Below are 17,510 nucleotides of genomic sequence, written 5' to 3' on the forward strand. Positions count from 1 at the left end.
AAATGGCCAAAAGAAAGCTAGACACTGCTTATACAGGGCAGGTTGGTCGGCAGAGCTCATGAAGCTTATGCCATGCTTCCTGAAGAGGGTTCTGCAGATCATGGAATGGCATAAAAGGCTATTCTCGCTGCATATGAGTTAGTCCATGAAACTTACCGTCAGATGTTTAGGAATTTAGGGAGATTGGCTGGGCAGACATATTTAGAATTTCAGAGTGTGGAGAAAATTACTTTTGACAGTTGGATACGGGCATTGAAAATAGAAATCACATATGAGAACCTTCGAGAATTGATTCTCTTAGAAGAGTTTAAAAACTCCATTCCTTCCAATAGTGAGAACTCATATAGATAACCTGAAAGTTTCGACAGCTAGGCAAGCAGCAGAGATTGCTGATGATTTTGTGCTTGGGATGAAGCCAACCTATTTTGTCCGTCACCCCCCAACCATAATTCTAACTCTAACTCTAACTCTAACCCTAACCCATAAACCCGAGAAGGATAGAAAGTGGGAGAATGAAAGGAAAGCAAATATCTGGGGACAAGAAGGAACAGTTGGGAATGCCACAGGATCACCTCCTCAGGTCAGAAAGGAAGGTGCTGAGGGTAGAAGTGAGGTTCGCAAGCCAAAGTGTTATCATTGCAACAAATCGGGTCATCTTCGTTCAGAGTGCTGGAAATTGCGAGGTAAACCATAGGATTTGTTGGGGTACACAAAGTTAGTGCAGAGGAAAAGACTCTGACTGAGAGTATAGCAGACCAGGCTATAGATTTAACAACAGCTGTGAATGTGAAACCAGATACTAAAACTAAGAGGAGTGTAGAGGTTAAGAATGAAATACCTGAGAGTTATAATGAATTTCTGCCAAAGGGGAGAGTAACTCCATATCCTGTAACTGAGGCAGGCAAACCTATCATTATACTCAAGGACACAGGAGCAACTCAAACACTCTTACTGGGGAAAGATATAACCAGAGAGCGCCTTGAACACTAAAGTTTTAGTAAATGGAATTGGCAGGCAGAATATATCAGTATCTTTGTATAAAGTATGCCCAGAGAGTGACTTCATATCTGGGATAGTAACTGTAGGTGTTGTCCACAGTTTACAAGTAAAGGGAATTCATCTACTCCTAGGAAATGATTTGGTTGGGTCAAAAGTATTAGTTTCTCCTATAGTTACAGAAGAACTGAGTGAAATTAAGGAAATGGAGCAATTACAGGAACAAGTTCTGTGAATATTTCCTGCGTGTGTAGTTATCCGAGCAATGGCTAAACAGGATCCATTGTCAGAGGTAAAAGGGACACCACAAATAGATAGCCAAGTATCTGAAACCTTATTTGGGGATTTAGATAATCCAAATGAGATGTTTAACAGATCATCTTTCATTGCAGCACAGCAAGCTGATCCAGAGATATACCGAATAGCACAGATGGCTCTGTCAGAAGCTGAGGCAAAAGGAGTTCCAGAAGGCTATTATATGGCAAACGGGGTTTTGAGGAGGAAATAGACCCGCCGATGAAGACTGGACAGTTGTTGAACAGATAGTGGTATCACCTAAATATTGACAAGGATTATTAAGGTTAGCAGACGACATTCCTTTTGCAAGACATAGGGGAATTTGGAAGACCAAATCACACAAAGGAAAACATTATTACTGGCCAGGTCTTACAAAGGATGTGAGACAATTTTGTAGGACATGCCATACCTGTCAAATGGTGGCAAAACCACAACCTACCATAAAACCAGGGGATGAAGTATTAGTGTTGTTACCAACACAGGGAGAACCATTAAAAGCATGGTTCATTGGCCCATATAGAATGATCAAAAGAGTGGGCAAGGGAGATTACTTGATTGACACCCCTGATTGCCAGAAGAAGAACCGGTTGTGTCACATTAATATGCTCAAACAATATTATCGCAGGGAGGAGGATAAGCCAGTACAGGTTTGTCAGGTAATCAGGATGTTGAGAAGGAAAAGGATAGTGAGGATAAGGCAGAAGCAGGCCTAGGAAATTCTCAGATTGAAACTGCAACTATCCGATTAGCGAATACAGAATGGCTGGGAAAATTAAACAATAGGCTTTTACATTTAGAGACAAAACAGCATGAAGTCCTAACCTAAAATAAAAGCAAAATACTGCGGATGCTGGAAATCTGAAATAAAAACAAGAAATGCTGGAACCACTCAGCAGGTCTGGCAGCATCTGTGGAAAGAGAAGCAGAGTTAATGTTTCGGGTCAGTGACCCTTCTTCGGAAGTCCTAACCAGTGTTTTCACAATGTTTCAAAAGGTTTGTGGGAATAAGCGGGGATGTACAACCTTAGCCACACATGATGTGGGTATAGGGAGAACCATTCCTTTAAAACAACATCCTTGCAGCTTAGTTCCAGACAGACAGGCCCAAGTGGAAGTAGAGGTACAATGCATGCTGAAGGGCAGATAGTTGAACCTAGTCAGGACAGCTGGAATTCGCAGATGGTTTTAATGTTTAAACCTGGTGGGACGGCTCAAACTTGCATAGACTCTAGAAAAGTAACAGCAGTAAAGAAGGCAGACTCCTACCCAAATTCTCATTTAAAGGACTGTATGGACAGAGTGGGCAACACAATGTGCCTTAAAGAGACAGATGTGTTGGAGGGTTACTGTCAAATTCCTTTGACACCCCAGGGTAAGTAAAAGTCAGCTTCTGTTACACTGGAGAGGGTTTTCCAGTGTCAAGTGATGCCACATAGATTAAGGGGTACTCGAGAAACTTCTCAGAGAATAGTAAACGCAGTAGTGATCAGTGCTGCTAGCTGTGTAGTTCACCTGGCTGAGGTGATGGACAATAGGGACACTTGGAAGGAAAACACAAAACAACTGGAAGACAATCCTTGGAAATTTGAAATGGGTTAATTGGGACAACCTTTTTGCAAATTTAAAGCTGAAAATGTTCTGGTGGAACTTGTTGCTGTAATCTTACCGTTTTAGAGAAACTGTATATCTGTAAATGCAGAAAAAAAATGTTAACTTTTTTTTCAAATTGTGTTTTTTACCCATTGTAATGAAACACATTCCAGGAATGGCATTTCATTCTGCCAGGGGCGGAGGTGTTATGATCCTGTAGTTTTTTTTTCTTTTCCGGAAAGTATGCGATGTGCCTTTAAGGTGGTAAAAGGATCAGTACCGCTTTAAGGCAGCCAGCTCCATGGACTGTGAGTCAAAAAATGCATTCTGGTTGCCATAGGATACAGTCACTCAGAGACTGAGTATCAAGAGATATAATGTTACATTTTAATTTTGAACTGACTTATAGTGGAAACAGACATTCTAACTGACAGACACAGACAGACAGCTGGACCAGCATGAACCTAACAGAGTTAAGTTCTGATAATTTAAACTGAGGGAAGGTGAATTTTAGACTGATCATTTTGTTTTCACCCCTCAAAATTCTAAAGCCAAATTGATTCATTGAAGTGCTTGCAAGTCGTTGATCGGCTGAGGTTCATCACTGGAGAAGAAGAGCATCACTTCAACTTTTGAAATAAACTACTGACCAACCTTTTTTTCCCCATTGGATGGCTTTGAGGACTTCAAGCAACCTTGGACTGTTCCACATTGGAAGATTCCACTTCGGAAGGAGTGCAAATCTGCAAGGACACCAATTTTTCTATTTTAAATGTTGTTTATATCTCAGTAGTGTTTAAAAATTTAGTTTTTCTAATTAAACAGTTAATTTGTTGATCTAAAGACACCTGGTTTGGTTAGCCTCATTTGGGGGTTAATAGATGGTACAATTTGGCTGGGTCTTTCTTTAATTTGGAAAGTTTAAAATGATATGTTGGGCGATCTGTGGAGGGGCGGGACTGAATCAACAGTATGTTTCTCCCACCACAATCAGAATCATATATTTTGATTGGGGGCTTTGTCTTGAGCAGTCGGTCATAACAAATGTTAATTTGGTAGGGCCCGAGTTATTAGTTTAACTGCTTAAGCTATATATTTTATACTTTGTAGTTTCCAGGTCCGAGTTTAAACCACTGTTCTAGTATTTTAAAAAAAACAACTAATCACCTACCTGCTGTCCTCTGACGTCACTCCTGGCTTTTTTAGAAATACAACTATCATGTCCGTGCTGTTCTTCTGCTCTCTCGCCTTCTCTTTTATTTTCCGCCTCTACTGCTGGTGTCTCTGATCAGGTTCACGCTGTTCCCCCGCGCTCTCTCTCTCTCTCTCTCCTCCACTGCCACTGGTGGCTCCAATCGGAGGGCAGTTAAGAGTCAGCAACATTTCCATGGGTCTGGAGTCATACATAGGCCAGACCAGGTAAGGTTTATATTCCTAAAGGACATTAGAGAAAGAGTTGGGTTTTTACAACAATCTGGCAGTTTTATGGTCAACATTACTGATTCTAGCTTTTTATTCCAGATTTATTTAATTTAAATTCCCCAACTGCTGTGGTGAGATTTGAACTCAGATCTCTGGATCATAAGTCCATGTCTCTGGACTATTAGTCCAGTATCATAACCACTATGCCTCCCTACCCTCCAACTGATAGCAATGACTGAAATAGTTTTTGGTTCTGCATTCCAATTGATTTAATTGATGCTAAACGTTTTCTGCTCTGCCTTGCAATTGATCTGATTGGGATGGAAGATGTTGGTATAGATTGTTGAAAGAAAGCCGATTTTCCATTTGAAACATCGACTGTGAGCATGAAATGTTGATAATTGGCATGCATGACTAAAGGACAGGTATTGCAAAGTCTTCGAATATAATTTTCTCTTTGTGAGAGGGGTGGAGGAGGAAGGATGCATCTGGTTTGCATCTATGTTGTGTGGCAATACCTCTGTGCTAAATGCAATAGATTCAGAACAGATATAACAGCTCAAAACTGGGCATCCATGAAGTGCTGTGCGCTATCATCATCAGCAGCAGCAGAATTGTGTTCAACAGCAATCTGTAACCTCATGGCATGCCATATCCCTCACTCTACCATTACCATCAAGTCATCCTCAATGATGGCACAGCTCAGCATGTCAGTGCAAGAGACAAGGCTGAAGCATTTGCAACCATCTTCAGCCAGAAGTGCCAATGGATGATCCATTTCAGCCTCCTCCTGCAGTCTCCAGCATCACAAATGCCAGTCTTCAGTCAATTTGATTCACTCCATGTGATATCAAGAAATGGCGGAAGGCACTGGATACTGCAAAGGCTATGGGCCCTGACAACATCCCGGATGTAGTACTGAAGACTTGTATCCCAGAACTAGCCGTGCCCCTAGCCCAGCTGTTCCAGTACAGCTGCAACACTGGCATCTACTAGACAACGTGGAAAATTGCCCAGGCATATCCTGTACACAAAAAGCAGGACAAATCCAATCCAGCCAATTACCACCATATCAGTCTACTCTCAATCATCAGCAAAATGATGGAAAGTGTATTGATAGGGCAATCAAGTGGCACTTACCTAGCAATAACCTGTTCACCAATGCTGAGTTTGGGTTCCATCAGGGCCACTGATGGAACCTCACTACAGCCATGGACCAAAATTGAACAAAAGAGCTGAATTCCAGATGTGAGGTGACAGTGGCTGCCCTTGACATCAAGGCAGCATTTCACTGAGTGTGGCATCAAGGAGCCTTAGCAAAATTGGTCAATGTGAATCAGGGGAAAATTCTCCACTGGTTTGAGTCATACCTAGCACAAAGGAAAATGGCTGTGGTCATTGGAGACCAATGATTTCAGCCCCAGGACATCGCTGCAGGAATTCCTCAGTGCAGTATCCTAGGCCCAACCATCTTCAGCTGCTTCATCAATGACCTTCCCTCTATCATAATGTCAGAAGTGGGGATGTTCACTGATGATTGCAGTCTTCAGCACCATTTGCAATGCCTCAGATACTGAAGCAGTCTGTGCCACACAAGTGACAGATAATGACCATCTCAAACAAGAGCGAATCTAACCACCTCCCTTTGATGATTAATGGCATTATCATTGCTGAACTCCCCCCATCTAAATCCTGGGGGGTTACTACCGACCAAAAACTGAACTGGACCAGTCATATAAATACTGTGGCTACAAGAGCAGGTCAGAGGATGGGAATTCTGTGGCAAGCGACTCATATCCTGACTCCCCAAAATCTGTCCACCATCTACAATGCATAAGTCAAGAGTTTGAGGGAATACTCTCCACTTGCCTATATGATTGCAGCTCCAACAACACTCAAGAAGCTCAACAACATCTAAGACAAAGCAACCCGCTTGATCGGCACCTCATCTGCCACCTTAAACATTTATTCCCTCCACTGGCGTACAGTGGCAGCAGTGTGTACCATCTTCAAGACGCACTGCAGCAACTCACCAAGGCTCCTTTGACAGTACCGTCCAAACCCGTGACTTCTATCACCCAGAAGAACAAGGGCAACATACGCATCGGAACACCATCACCTGCAAGTTCCCCTCCAAGCCACACACCATCCCAACGGAACTATATTCCTTCACTGTCGCTGGGTCAAAATCCTGTAACTCCCTTCCTAACAGCACTGTTGGTGTACTTACACCACATGGACTGCAGCGGTTCAAGAAGGCAGTTCACCACCACCTTCACAAGGGGAATTAGGGATGGGTAATAAATACTGGCCCTTGCCAGCGACACTCTCATTCCATGAATGAATAAAAAAAATTGATCTGGCTACCTGGGTTAGCACACATCGTACGATATTAATTTACTTTCTCCCCAATCTAGATAACTGACGTAGAAAGTTTTTAGAACCTGCTTGGACTGATAACTCTGTAACTGAGAGAAAGAGCTGAATCTATCAGTGAGTGCAATTGTTAATTGAGGCTGGATAAAACTGGTGCTTCTAACCACCAAGAATACAAAAAAAAGCTGTGCTGAATTAACCACAAACCTGGTTAGAGATGTTACTGGAGTAATCCAGGAACACCTTGTCCACAACAGTCCCAGCAGAATTTTATTTTCCAAGTATTCTAATCTATTTAATGATCACAAGTATGACAAGTAAATTTACTTCTACCCATTCAGGCTGTTGTAGACATTATTTAGATGCGCACCCAGCTTTGAACTCAGGTAGTATGAGTCAGTTGTATGGATTCAAAGGAAAGCAAATTAATAGTCTTAGTTTAAACAATATTGTCGGGGGGTTGGGAACCTAAAAGGGAGCTTTGATTAGAGGCAAGCAAAACTGGTAATAGGAAGTGGAGGTAGTAAGTGAAATTGGAAGGCCGATGAGATGAAGGCAAACATCAAATAGGATCGGAATGAGGAATAATGTTAAGACAAATTTAAGGGCACTCTATCTGAATGCATGCAGCATTCACAAGGTAGATGATTTGAAGGCATAAATAGAGGTAAATAAGTATGATTTAATTGCCATTATGGAGACATGATTACAGGGTAACCAGGGCTGGGAACTGAATATTCAGGGATATTTGTCATTTAGGAAGGATAGGCAGAGAGGAAAAGGAGGTGGGATAGTGCTGTTAATAAGGGACAAGATCAGTACATCAGTGAGAGAGGATCTTTGATCAAAGGAGCAAGATGTAGAATCAGTTTGGGTGGAGCTAAGAAACAGCAAGGGGCAGCAAACATTCGTGGCACCAAACTGTAGTGGTAATATTGGGCATGGTTTAAATCAGGAAATTAGAGATGCATGTAGCATAGGCAATACAGTAATTATGGACGACTTCAATTTACATATAGATTGGGTAAACCTAATTAGCACTAATGCTGTGGAGGATGAATTCCTGGAGTGTGTATGAGATGGGTTTCTGGAGCAGTATGTTGACGAACCAACTCGGGATCGGGCTATTTTAAGTTTAGTATTATACAGTGAGAAAGGGCTAATTAATAGCCTTGCTGTAAAGGAGCCATTAGGAAATAGTGAACACAATATGATAGAATTCTACATTAAGTTTGAAAGATATATAGTTCAGTCTGAAACTGGCGTCTTAAATCTGAATAAAGGAAACTATGAAGGTATGAGGGGCAAGTTGGTTATGGTGGATTGGGAAAATACATTAAAACATTTGACAGTAGACAGGCAATGGCTAGTATTTAAAGAAATATTACACGGTTTACAAGAAATATACATTCCTCTAAGACACAAAAACCCAACAGGAAAGGTGAATCAACCGACGCTAACAATAGAAGTTAAGGATTGCATTAGGTCAAAGGAAGTGGCTTATAAGGTCGCCAAAAAAGTGGTAAGCCCGAGGATTGGCAGCAATTTAGAGACCAACAAAGGATGACCAAGAAACTGATAAAGAAAGGGAAAATAGCTTTTTAAAAATTCATTCATGGGATGTGGGCGTCGCTGGCCAAGCCAGCATTTATTGCACATCCCGAATTGCCTTTGAGAAGGTGGTGGTGAGCTGCCTTCTTGAACCGCTGCAGTCCATTTGGGGTAGGTATACCCACAGTGCTGTTAGGAAGGGAGTTGCAGGATTTTGACCTAGCGACAGTGAAGGAACGGCGATATAGTTCCAAGTCAGGATGGTGTGTGACTTGGATGGGAACTTGCAGGTGGTGGTGTTCCCATGCATTTGCTGCCCTTGTCCTTCTAGTTGGTAGAGGTCGCAGGTTTGGAAGGTGCTGTTTAAGGAACCTTGGTGCATTGCTGCAGTGCATCTTGCAGATGGTACACACTGCTGCCACTGTGCGTCAGTGGTGGAGGGAGTGAATGTTTGTAGATAGGATGCCAATCAAGCAGGCTGCTTTGTCCTGGATGGTGTCGATCTTCTTGAGTGTTGTTGGTGCTGCACCCATCCAGGCAAGTGGAGAGTATTCCATCACACTCCTGACTTGTGCCTTATAGACGGTGGACAGGCTTTGGGGAGTCAGGAGGTGAGTTGCCCGCCTCAGGATTCCTAGCCTCTGACTTGCTCTTGTAGCCACGGTATTTATATAGCTACTCCAGTTCAGTTTCTGGTCAATGGTAGCCCCCAGGATGTTGATAGTGGGGGATTCAGCGATGGTAATACCGTTGAATGTCAAGGGGAGATGTTTAGATTCTCTCTTGTTGGAGATGGTCATTGCCTGGCACTTGTGTGGCGCGAATGTTACTTGCCACTTATCTGCCCAAGCCTGGATATTGTCCAGGTCTTGCTGCATTTCTACACAGACTGCTTCAGTATCTGAGGAGTCATGAATGGTGCTGAACATTGTGCAATCATCAGCGAACATCCCCACTTCTGACTTTATGATCGAAGGAAGGTCATTGATGAAGCAGCTGAAGATGGTTGGGCCTAGGACACTACCCTGAGGAACTCCTGCAGTGATGTCCTGGAGCTCAGATGATTGACCTCCAACAACCACAACCATCTTCCTTTGCACTAGGTATGACTCCAGCCAACAGAGGGTTTTTCCCCCTGATTCCCATTGACCTCAGTTTTGCTAGGGCTCCTTGATCTCATACTCAGTCAAATGCTGCCTTGATGTCAAGGGCTGTCACTGTCACCTCACCTCTTGAGTTCAGCTCTTTTGCCATGTTTGAACCAAGGCTGTAATGAGGTCAGGAGCTGAGTGGCCCTGGCGGAACCCAAACTGAGCGTCACTGAGCAGGTTATTGCTATGCAAGTGCCGCTTGATGGCACTATTGATGACACCTTCCATCACTTTACTGATGATTGAGAGTAGGCTGATGGGCGGTAATTGGTCGGGTTGGATTTTCCACATTGCAGGGTAGATGCCAGTGTTGTAGCTGTACTGGAACAGCTTGGCTAGGGGCGCAGCAAGTTCTGGAGCACAGGTCTTCAGTACTATTGTCGGAATATTGTTAGGGCCCATAGCTTTTGCAGCATCCAGTGCCTTCAGTCGTTTCTTGATATCACGCGGAGTGAATCGAATTGGCTGAAGTCTGGCATCTGTGATGCTGGGGACTTCAGGAGGAGGCTTATGAATGTAAGATAGCTAGAAACATAAAAGGCAGACTGTAAAAGGTTCTTTAGGTATGTGAAAAGGAAATAATTAGCAAGGACGAATGTGGGTCCATTGCAGGCAGAGACTGGAGAGTTTATGGTGGACAATGTGGAAATGGCGGAGAGACTAAACAATTACTTTGTGTCTGTGTTTATGGAGGACGACACAGAAAATTTCCCAGAAATGCTAGGGAACCAAGGGACATGTAAAAATGAGGAACTTAAAATAATTAGTATCAATAAAGATGTAGTATTTGAAAAATTAATTGGATTGAAAGTTGATAAATCCCCCAGACCAGATGAGCTACATCCCAGAGTATAGAAGGAGCTGGCTACAGAGATAATGGATGCATTGGTGGTTATCTTTCAAAATTCTATAGATTCTGGAAGGGTTCCTGCAGACTGGAAAATAGAAAATGTAACCCCACTATTTAAGAAGAGAGTGAGAGAGAAAACAAAGAACTACAGACCTGCTGGTTTGACATCAGTAGTAAGGAAAATGTTAGAATCTATTATAAAGGATGAGATAACTGGACACTTGGAAAATAATTATATGATTGGGCAGAGCCAACATGGATTTGTGAAAGGGAAATCATGTTTGACAAACCTGTTGGACAGTCGTTTCGTAGTACAGAACTTGAGTATTGCTGAAAATAGAGACTTGTTGTCATAGCTTTTCGTCTTGCACTCAACAGGACAATCCGCAGGAATAACCAATGTCAGAGAAAACAACAACTTATACTGCATGAGAAGAGAGTGCTAATTGGTCGGCAAGTGAACTCTGATTGATAGAGGCTTGGCCATGGAGAATGCACCAGTTTACGGTGACTGACAGTTAACTGCCAAGCTTTGTTTGAAATTTAAACCAGGCAGCTGGACTCTTGATTGGTCAAGACATTGCCGAGGAATGAACCAGTGAATGGCTGTCACTTATTTTGTTCAGCTGAAACAGGCACAACGTTTGTACGTATTCTTTCTGTCTGTGTATGAATATATGTAGCTTCCAGTATGCGCAAATGCGCCATACTGCAGGCCCTACTGACAATCTTAAATTGGTCGTCAGCGTAATTCTTAGCACACTGAGGATTATTTAGCAAATGTTGTCCAATTGCGGAATCACATCTAATGTTGGACACTGCGCTTTGAGTTTTGCAAGCACGGGCTGGTTGGGTATGGCCTGTACCTTGCCTGTTGCGAACAGCAGAAGGGACATGTTGTTTGATACGATCCGCCAGTCTTTGGGATGTACGGTCTATATACCTAGCATCATACTGGATAGTATCAAACAACATGTCCCTTCTGCGATTGGACAACATTTGCTAAATAATCCAGTGTGCTATGGATTATGCCGACAATCAATTTAAGATTGTCGGTAGGGCTCACAGTGTGGCGCATTTGCGCATACTGGAAGCTACATATATGAATACACAGGGCCCTGGTCTTTGCAGACAGAAAGAATACAGACAAACATTGCGCCTGTTTCAGCTGAACAAAATAAATGACAGCCATTCGCTGGTTCATTCCTCAGGGCAATGCTTTGACCAGAGTCAAGCTGCCTAGATGGTTTAAATTTCAAACAAAGCTTGGCAGTTTACTGTCAGTCATCGTAAACTGGTACATTCTCCATGGCAACGTCGCGACCAGAGTTCACTTGCTGACCAATCAGCACTCTCTTCTCATGCAGTTGTTGTTTTCCCTTACATTGGTTATTCTTGCGCATTGTCCTGATGAGTGCAAGACCAAAAGCTTCAACAGCATCTCTATTTTCAGCAAAACTTGTTTTGAGTTTTTTTGAGGGTGTTACTTGTGGAAACGATAAAGGAGAGCCAGTGAATGTGATGTATTTGGATTTTCAGAAGGCTTTTGATAAGGTCTCACACAGGAGGTTAGTAAACAAAATTAGAGCACATGGGATTGGAGGTAATATACTGCAATGGATTGAGAATTGGTTAACAGACAAAAAGCAGAGATTAGGAATAAATGGGTCATTCTCAGGATAGCAGGCTGTTACTAGTGAGGTACCGCAAGGATCAGTGCTTGGGCCATAGCTGTTTACAATCTATATCAATGATTTGGATATGGGAACCAATTGTAATATTTCCAAATTTGCAGATGACACAAAATCTAGGAGGGAATGCAAGTTGTGAGGAGGATGCAAGGAGGCTTCAAGGGGATTTGGACAGGTTAAGTGAATGGGCAAGAACATGGCAGATGGAATATAAAGTGAATAAGTGTGAAGTGATCCACTTTGGTAGAAAAAAACAGAAAGGCAGAGTATTTCTTAAATGGTGAGAGGTTGGGAGGTGTTGATGTCCAAAGGGTGCCCTGGCTATCCTTCTTCAGAAGTCACTAAAAGCTAGTATGCAGGTGCAGCAAGCAATTAAGGCGTCAAATGCTATGTTGGCCTTTATTGCACGAGGATTTGAGTACAGGAGTAAAGATGTACTGCTTCAATTGTATAAAGCCTCGGTGAGACATAACAGGTGTTACAACCGAGGTGGGAGGAGTGCACTGTATTTTCTAGTCCCACTTCTCCGCAGGTCACAACATATATTTAAAAAAATGTTTGACCAGTTACCAGTTTGGTCAATCATATACTCTACTCTTTATCCCAAAATAAAATACACCAACCAGGGTTCTTTATGAAACAAAATTATCAGTTTATTATCAAACAAGACTTATCCAGTAACAAAGCAAAGCATTAATACACAGATTAAAATATTAAAGTTCCTTTTTTAAAATTCCCCCAAACACAATGGAAAAAATACAGAAATTGTCTCTGCAGAGGTCTGTTACAAAAAAGCAAAACAAGAATACTTTGGCCAAATACTTCCTAATTTTTGAAGAAAAAAAAATGTAATAAAGTCAGTTGTCCCTTTTGGTCTGGCGTCCAGGTATATGGGATCTTTTCTAAAGCAGTTCTTTTCAGACGTCATTGGGAATTAATCTGGCAGCTTTTTCCAGCTTCTTAGGAGAAATGCAGCACCAGGGGTTTTAGCTCTCCCACACTAGGAGCTGAATTTTACCAGCCCCTTGACGCCGTGGGTCGTGGCGCGGAGGCTGGTAAAATGTTGCGGGGAGAGGCCCGGCTTGACCCGCGACGTCGAGAAGGGCCCGCCGCATATTACCAGCCGCGGGGGGACCTCGGTGCAGCCCCCCTGCTGCCTAGTGGCGGGTCCTTCATCTGCATATTTAAATCGACAGTAGTTATATTCAAATTAATTTATCTGCAGTCCCACGCCGATTTTTTGGCCTCCGTTTGGCCTTCGGAACTCCGCACGGAGTTCTGAGGCGAGAACCTGGTTGGGGGCGGTGGGGGGAGTAATAAAAATTTCAGGACGGGAAGGGTAGAGGTGCGGGGAAGTCAATTTTTATTGGATGCGGGGATGGTGGAAGGGGGTTGTAGGCCAAATGTTATAAATTTAGGCGGTATAGTTCGGGGAGGGATAAAGGACGGTGTTGGTCATTTTGGGTATGGAAATGACCATTGGGGGGGTTGGGGAAGGGCCATCCACATATTTTTAATTGTTTAATAAAAATTTAAATTCGGCGAGGTGCCCGCATTCAGCGGCCGCCACTGCACCCCCATAATTTAAATGAGCCCCCGCGCGAAAGATCATGGGGGCTCTGCAGCGCCCTCTGAATGTGGGCACCTTGCCAAGTTTAAAGGGCGCTGATGCACAGCGCTGCGCCCGAATAAAATTCAGCCCTGGATCGTTACAGGGTTTCTCAAAAGAGGTAGAGAAAGAGGTGAGCTGGGTGATTTTTCCTTGGCAAGTTGCTCTCCAACTGTCTTCAAAACAGTTCACACCCCAACTGACTTGAAAACAATATCTTCCCCAAACAGAAAGTTAACCTTCTGACCTCCATAAACCTTGACATGTGGCTTCTCTGTAAACATCTTCCCCAGGTAACCAAGGTTTCTGTTGTTTACTGAGCTTAAAACACATGATTTCCAGCACAGGTTGTTTGCAAGCAACATCTCAAGTGTCCTTTCAGTGAATTTGGTAAAAAAAACACATCCATGGAATCTTTTCAGTTTTAACACAAGTCCTCAAAAAATAAAATGTTAAAAATTGGAATCATTTTTGTAACACAGGGAAAATGTGGATAAAATGTTTCCTCTGGCTGGTGGGTCTAGAACAAGGGGACACAGTCTCAGAATAAGGGGCAGGCCATTTCAGACTAAGATGAGGAGGAATTTCTTTACTCAGAGGGTGGTGAATCAGTGGAATTCTCTATCCCAGAGGGCTGTGGAAGCTCTATCATTGAGCATGTTCAAGTCAGAAATTGATAGATTTCTGAATGCTAACGACATCAAGGGATATGGGGATAGTGGGGAAAAAGTGGCAGAGGTGGATGATCAGCCATGATCTGTTTGAAGGCAGAGCAGGCTCAACGGGCTGAATGGCCTACTCCTGCTCCTATTTCCTATGATCTTATTGTAGGAACGGTCATACACATTCATAATACCCATTTTCAAAACAGCCCTCCCTGTCTCCTCAAAGAATATTCACCTTTTGAATTGATATTTGTAAATTTCCTTGTGGTCCTTAACTAGGTAATCTTCCTGGAGGACACTATGCTGTTCGGGAAGCTGTCTTCTTTCCTCATAGTTAGATTTGAAAATTTGCAGTTCACACAAAAGGCTGGTCGAAAGTGAACAGAAACACTTGATACTCTAATAAAGATTACTTTATCATGTCAGACAATTGAACTTTATTTTTTGTTGTACAAAAAAGCAATACATCTAAAAAAAGACTATCATGAAATCCTTTCCCCACCACAGTACCTTTAGTTTGCAAGACTCTTGCAGCAGTTCTTTTCTTCCTACACCAATTCTCTTCATGAAGAGATGTGGAGAAGGGACCTATTTTCAGTCCTTTGCAATTTCACTCTACAATTGGCTCCTTGGAAATGTACAAGAGCAACCTGCTGATCTTTCCTGCCTTATGGGGAAGAGCTTTGTCTCACCTCAAACTGCCAAGTTAGCTCAGCCAAGATCAATAGCCATTCAGTGTACAATCACATGTATGAACCCAAGTCTTACCAACTCATGGCTAGTACACTGGGCAATGATTTCAAAAACTAGAATAAAATACGTATTGTACAGTCTTTACAAAGAATAAGTCAAAATAGGCAAGTGCAAATATTCTTATGTTCATAGTATAAGATTTTTGCATGAATTCAGAGCATGTTACTCCCATGAATTGAATACAGATCTACTGCTTGGCTTTTATTTTCCTTCTTGCATCTTTGTGCTTCTTTCGGTACTCCTAAAAAAAAAGGATAACATTTAAGAATCTCTTTGAAAAGATTACATAAAGTATTAGATTATTGGCTTCATTCTGGTCCACACACAAATTGCTTGCCTATCATCCAAAGAGAACTTCATCTCTCATTAGTCCAGATGGGACCTGCAATTGTATACTTTTACAACCCGCTGCACTTGTGCTGGCTCTCTGAAAGAACAATCCACTTAGTTCTATTGGCCTTCTCCTTACACAGTCCAATTAAAAAAGTATTTTTCAAATATCTATTCACTTCCCTTTTAGAAGCCATTATGGAATCTGTTCCGACCACTGTTTCTGCTGGGCATTCTATGTCCGAACAACTCTGCATAAAACAATTTCTCCTTATTGGGGTGCAGCATTGGTTAGGGGGCGGGGGGGTTGGAGCGGCGGGGAGTAGGGTTGGTGGAGGTAAAGAGATGAACTTCAGAAAATAAATGTCCAAAGGGTTTGCTGTGAGCCAACTGCTGAGATGAACATGAAGGCCAAAGTTCAGAAAGATGCCAAGAAGGACCAAAAACTGGAGTTGCCAGAGGTTCCGTGGCTGCCAAGGTAATCTGGGGCTGACTGGTATATTAATCTTTTTTAATATTCATTCATGGGATGTGAGCATCACTGGCATTTGTTGCCCATCCCTAACTGCCCTCGAGAAGGTGGTGGTGTTTAATTGTTCACCACCATTCACAACTAGATGTGGCAGGACTGCAGAGCTCTTTGATCTGATCCACTGATTGTGGGATCGCTTAGTTCTGTCTATTGCATGCTGCTTCCACTGTTTAGCATGCATGTAGTTCTGTGTTATAGCTTCATTAGGTTGGCATCTCATTTTTAGATATGCCTGGTGCTGCTCCTGGCATGCTCTCCTGCACTCCTCACTGAACCAAGGTTGGTCCCCTTACTTGATGGCAATGGTAGAGTAAGGGATATGCCAAGCCATGAAGTTATAGGTTGTGGTTGAATGCAATTCTGCTACTGCTGATGGCCCATAGCACCTCATCGATGGCCAATTTTGAACTGCCAAAACTGAATCTAACCCATTTAGCATGGTGGTAGTGCCACACATGAAGGAGGATATCCTCAGTGTGAAGATGGGATTTTGTCACCACATGGACTGTGTGGTGGTCACTCCTACCAATATGGTCATGGACAGATGCACCTGAGACAGGTAGATTGGTGAGGGTGGGGTTAAATAGGTTTTCCCCTCATGGTGGTTCTCTCACCACCTGCCACAGGCCCAGTCTGGCAGATATGTAATTCAGGATTTAGCCAGCTCTGTCACTGAAGCCCCCCACCCAGAGTACATTTTGTGCCCTTGGTACACTCAGTGCATCTTCCAAGTAGCGTTCAACGTGGAGGAGTACTGATTCATCAGCTGAGAGAGGGCAGTAGGTGGTAATCAGCAGGAGATTTCCTTGCCCATGTTTGACCTGATGCCACGAGACCTCAAAGGGTCTTCAGTCAATGTTGAGGACTCCCAGGGCCACTCCCTCCTGACTGTATACCACTGTGCCATCATCTCTGATGGATCTCTCCCGCCAGTGGGACAGGACACAGCCAGGGATAGTGATGAAAGAGTCTGGGACATTGTCTGTAAGGTATGATTTGGTGAATATGCCTCTGTCAGGCTGTTGCTTGACTAGTCTGTGGGATAGTTCTCCCAAGCGGTTTGATATAACAGAGTGGCTTGCTAGGCCATTTCAGAGGGCAGTTAAGAGTCAACCACCTTGCTGTGGGTCTGAAGTCTAGGCCAGACTGGGTAAGGACGGCAGATTTCCTTCCCTGAAAGACATTAGTGAACCAGATTTTTTTTATGATAATCCGGTAGTTTCATGGTCACCATTACTGAGACTAGATTTTTATTCCAGATTTATTAGTTGATTGAATTTAAATTTCTCCAGCTGATATGGTGGGATTTTGAACTCGTGCCTCCGGAGCATTTGTCCGGGCCTCTGGATTACTAGTCTAGTTACATTACCGTTCCCAGACTGATTAAGGAGACATGATCTAAAGTTTGGCAAACATTAGGGTCACATTAGGATTATATTTTTGATTAATACTGGGTTTATATACATCAAAGCTTGAATAAAAAATAAGAGGTAAAGGTTGAAGACCATGTGCTGGACCATGGAGCCAATTGAAGAGCTCATATCCATAACTCTGTCATAAATAAATCATCAGATTTAGGAGGATCTCAATAAGGCATGATACTTGGAGGTCTTGGAATAAGCCAGTTCAGTCAATAATGAATAAGAGCCAAAAGAGATGTGTAAATAAGGAAATATTTGAGGAAGAAAAATATATAC

At 42.8% G+C, this 17,510-nt stretch overlaps 1 protein-coding gene across 3 annotated transcripts in view; it reads right to left on the bottom strand.

Annotated features, from left to right (window-relative positions):
• Positions 1-12,580: 12,580 nt before the first annotated feature.
• nol8 (nucleolar protein 8) overlaps positions 12,581-17,510 on the bottom strand; it is a 55,733-nt gene continuing 50,803 nt past the window's right edge. For all 3 annotated transcript variants that reach the window (XM_068051876.1, XM_068051878.1, XM_068051877.1), the window contains exon 17: positions 12,581-15,192. In XM_068051876.1, coding sequence (XP_067907977.1) covers positions 15,139-15,192 — 54 coding nt within the window. In that variant the 3' untranslated portion in view covers positions 12,581-15,138. The remainder of the gene's footprint in view (positions 15,193-17,510) is intronic.

This window comes from Heterodontus francisci, chromosome 19 (genome assembly GCF_036365525.1).
Source record: "Heterodontus francisci isolate sHetFra1 chromosome 19, sHetFra1.hap1, whole genome shotgun sequence".
Classification (NCBI taxonomy): Eukaryota; Metazoa; Chordata; class Chondrichthyes; order Heterodontiformes; family Heterodontidae; genus Heterodontus; species Heterodontus francisci.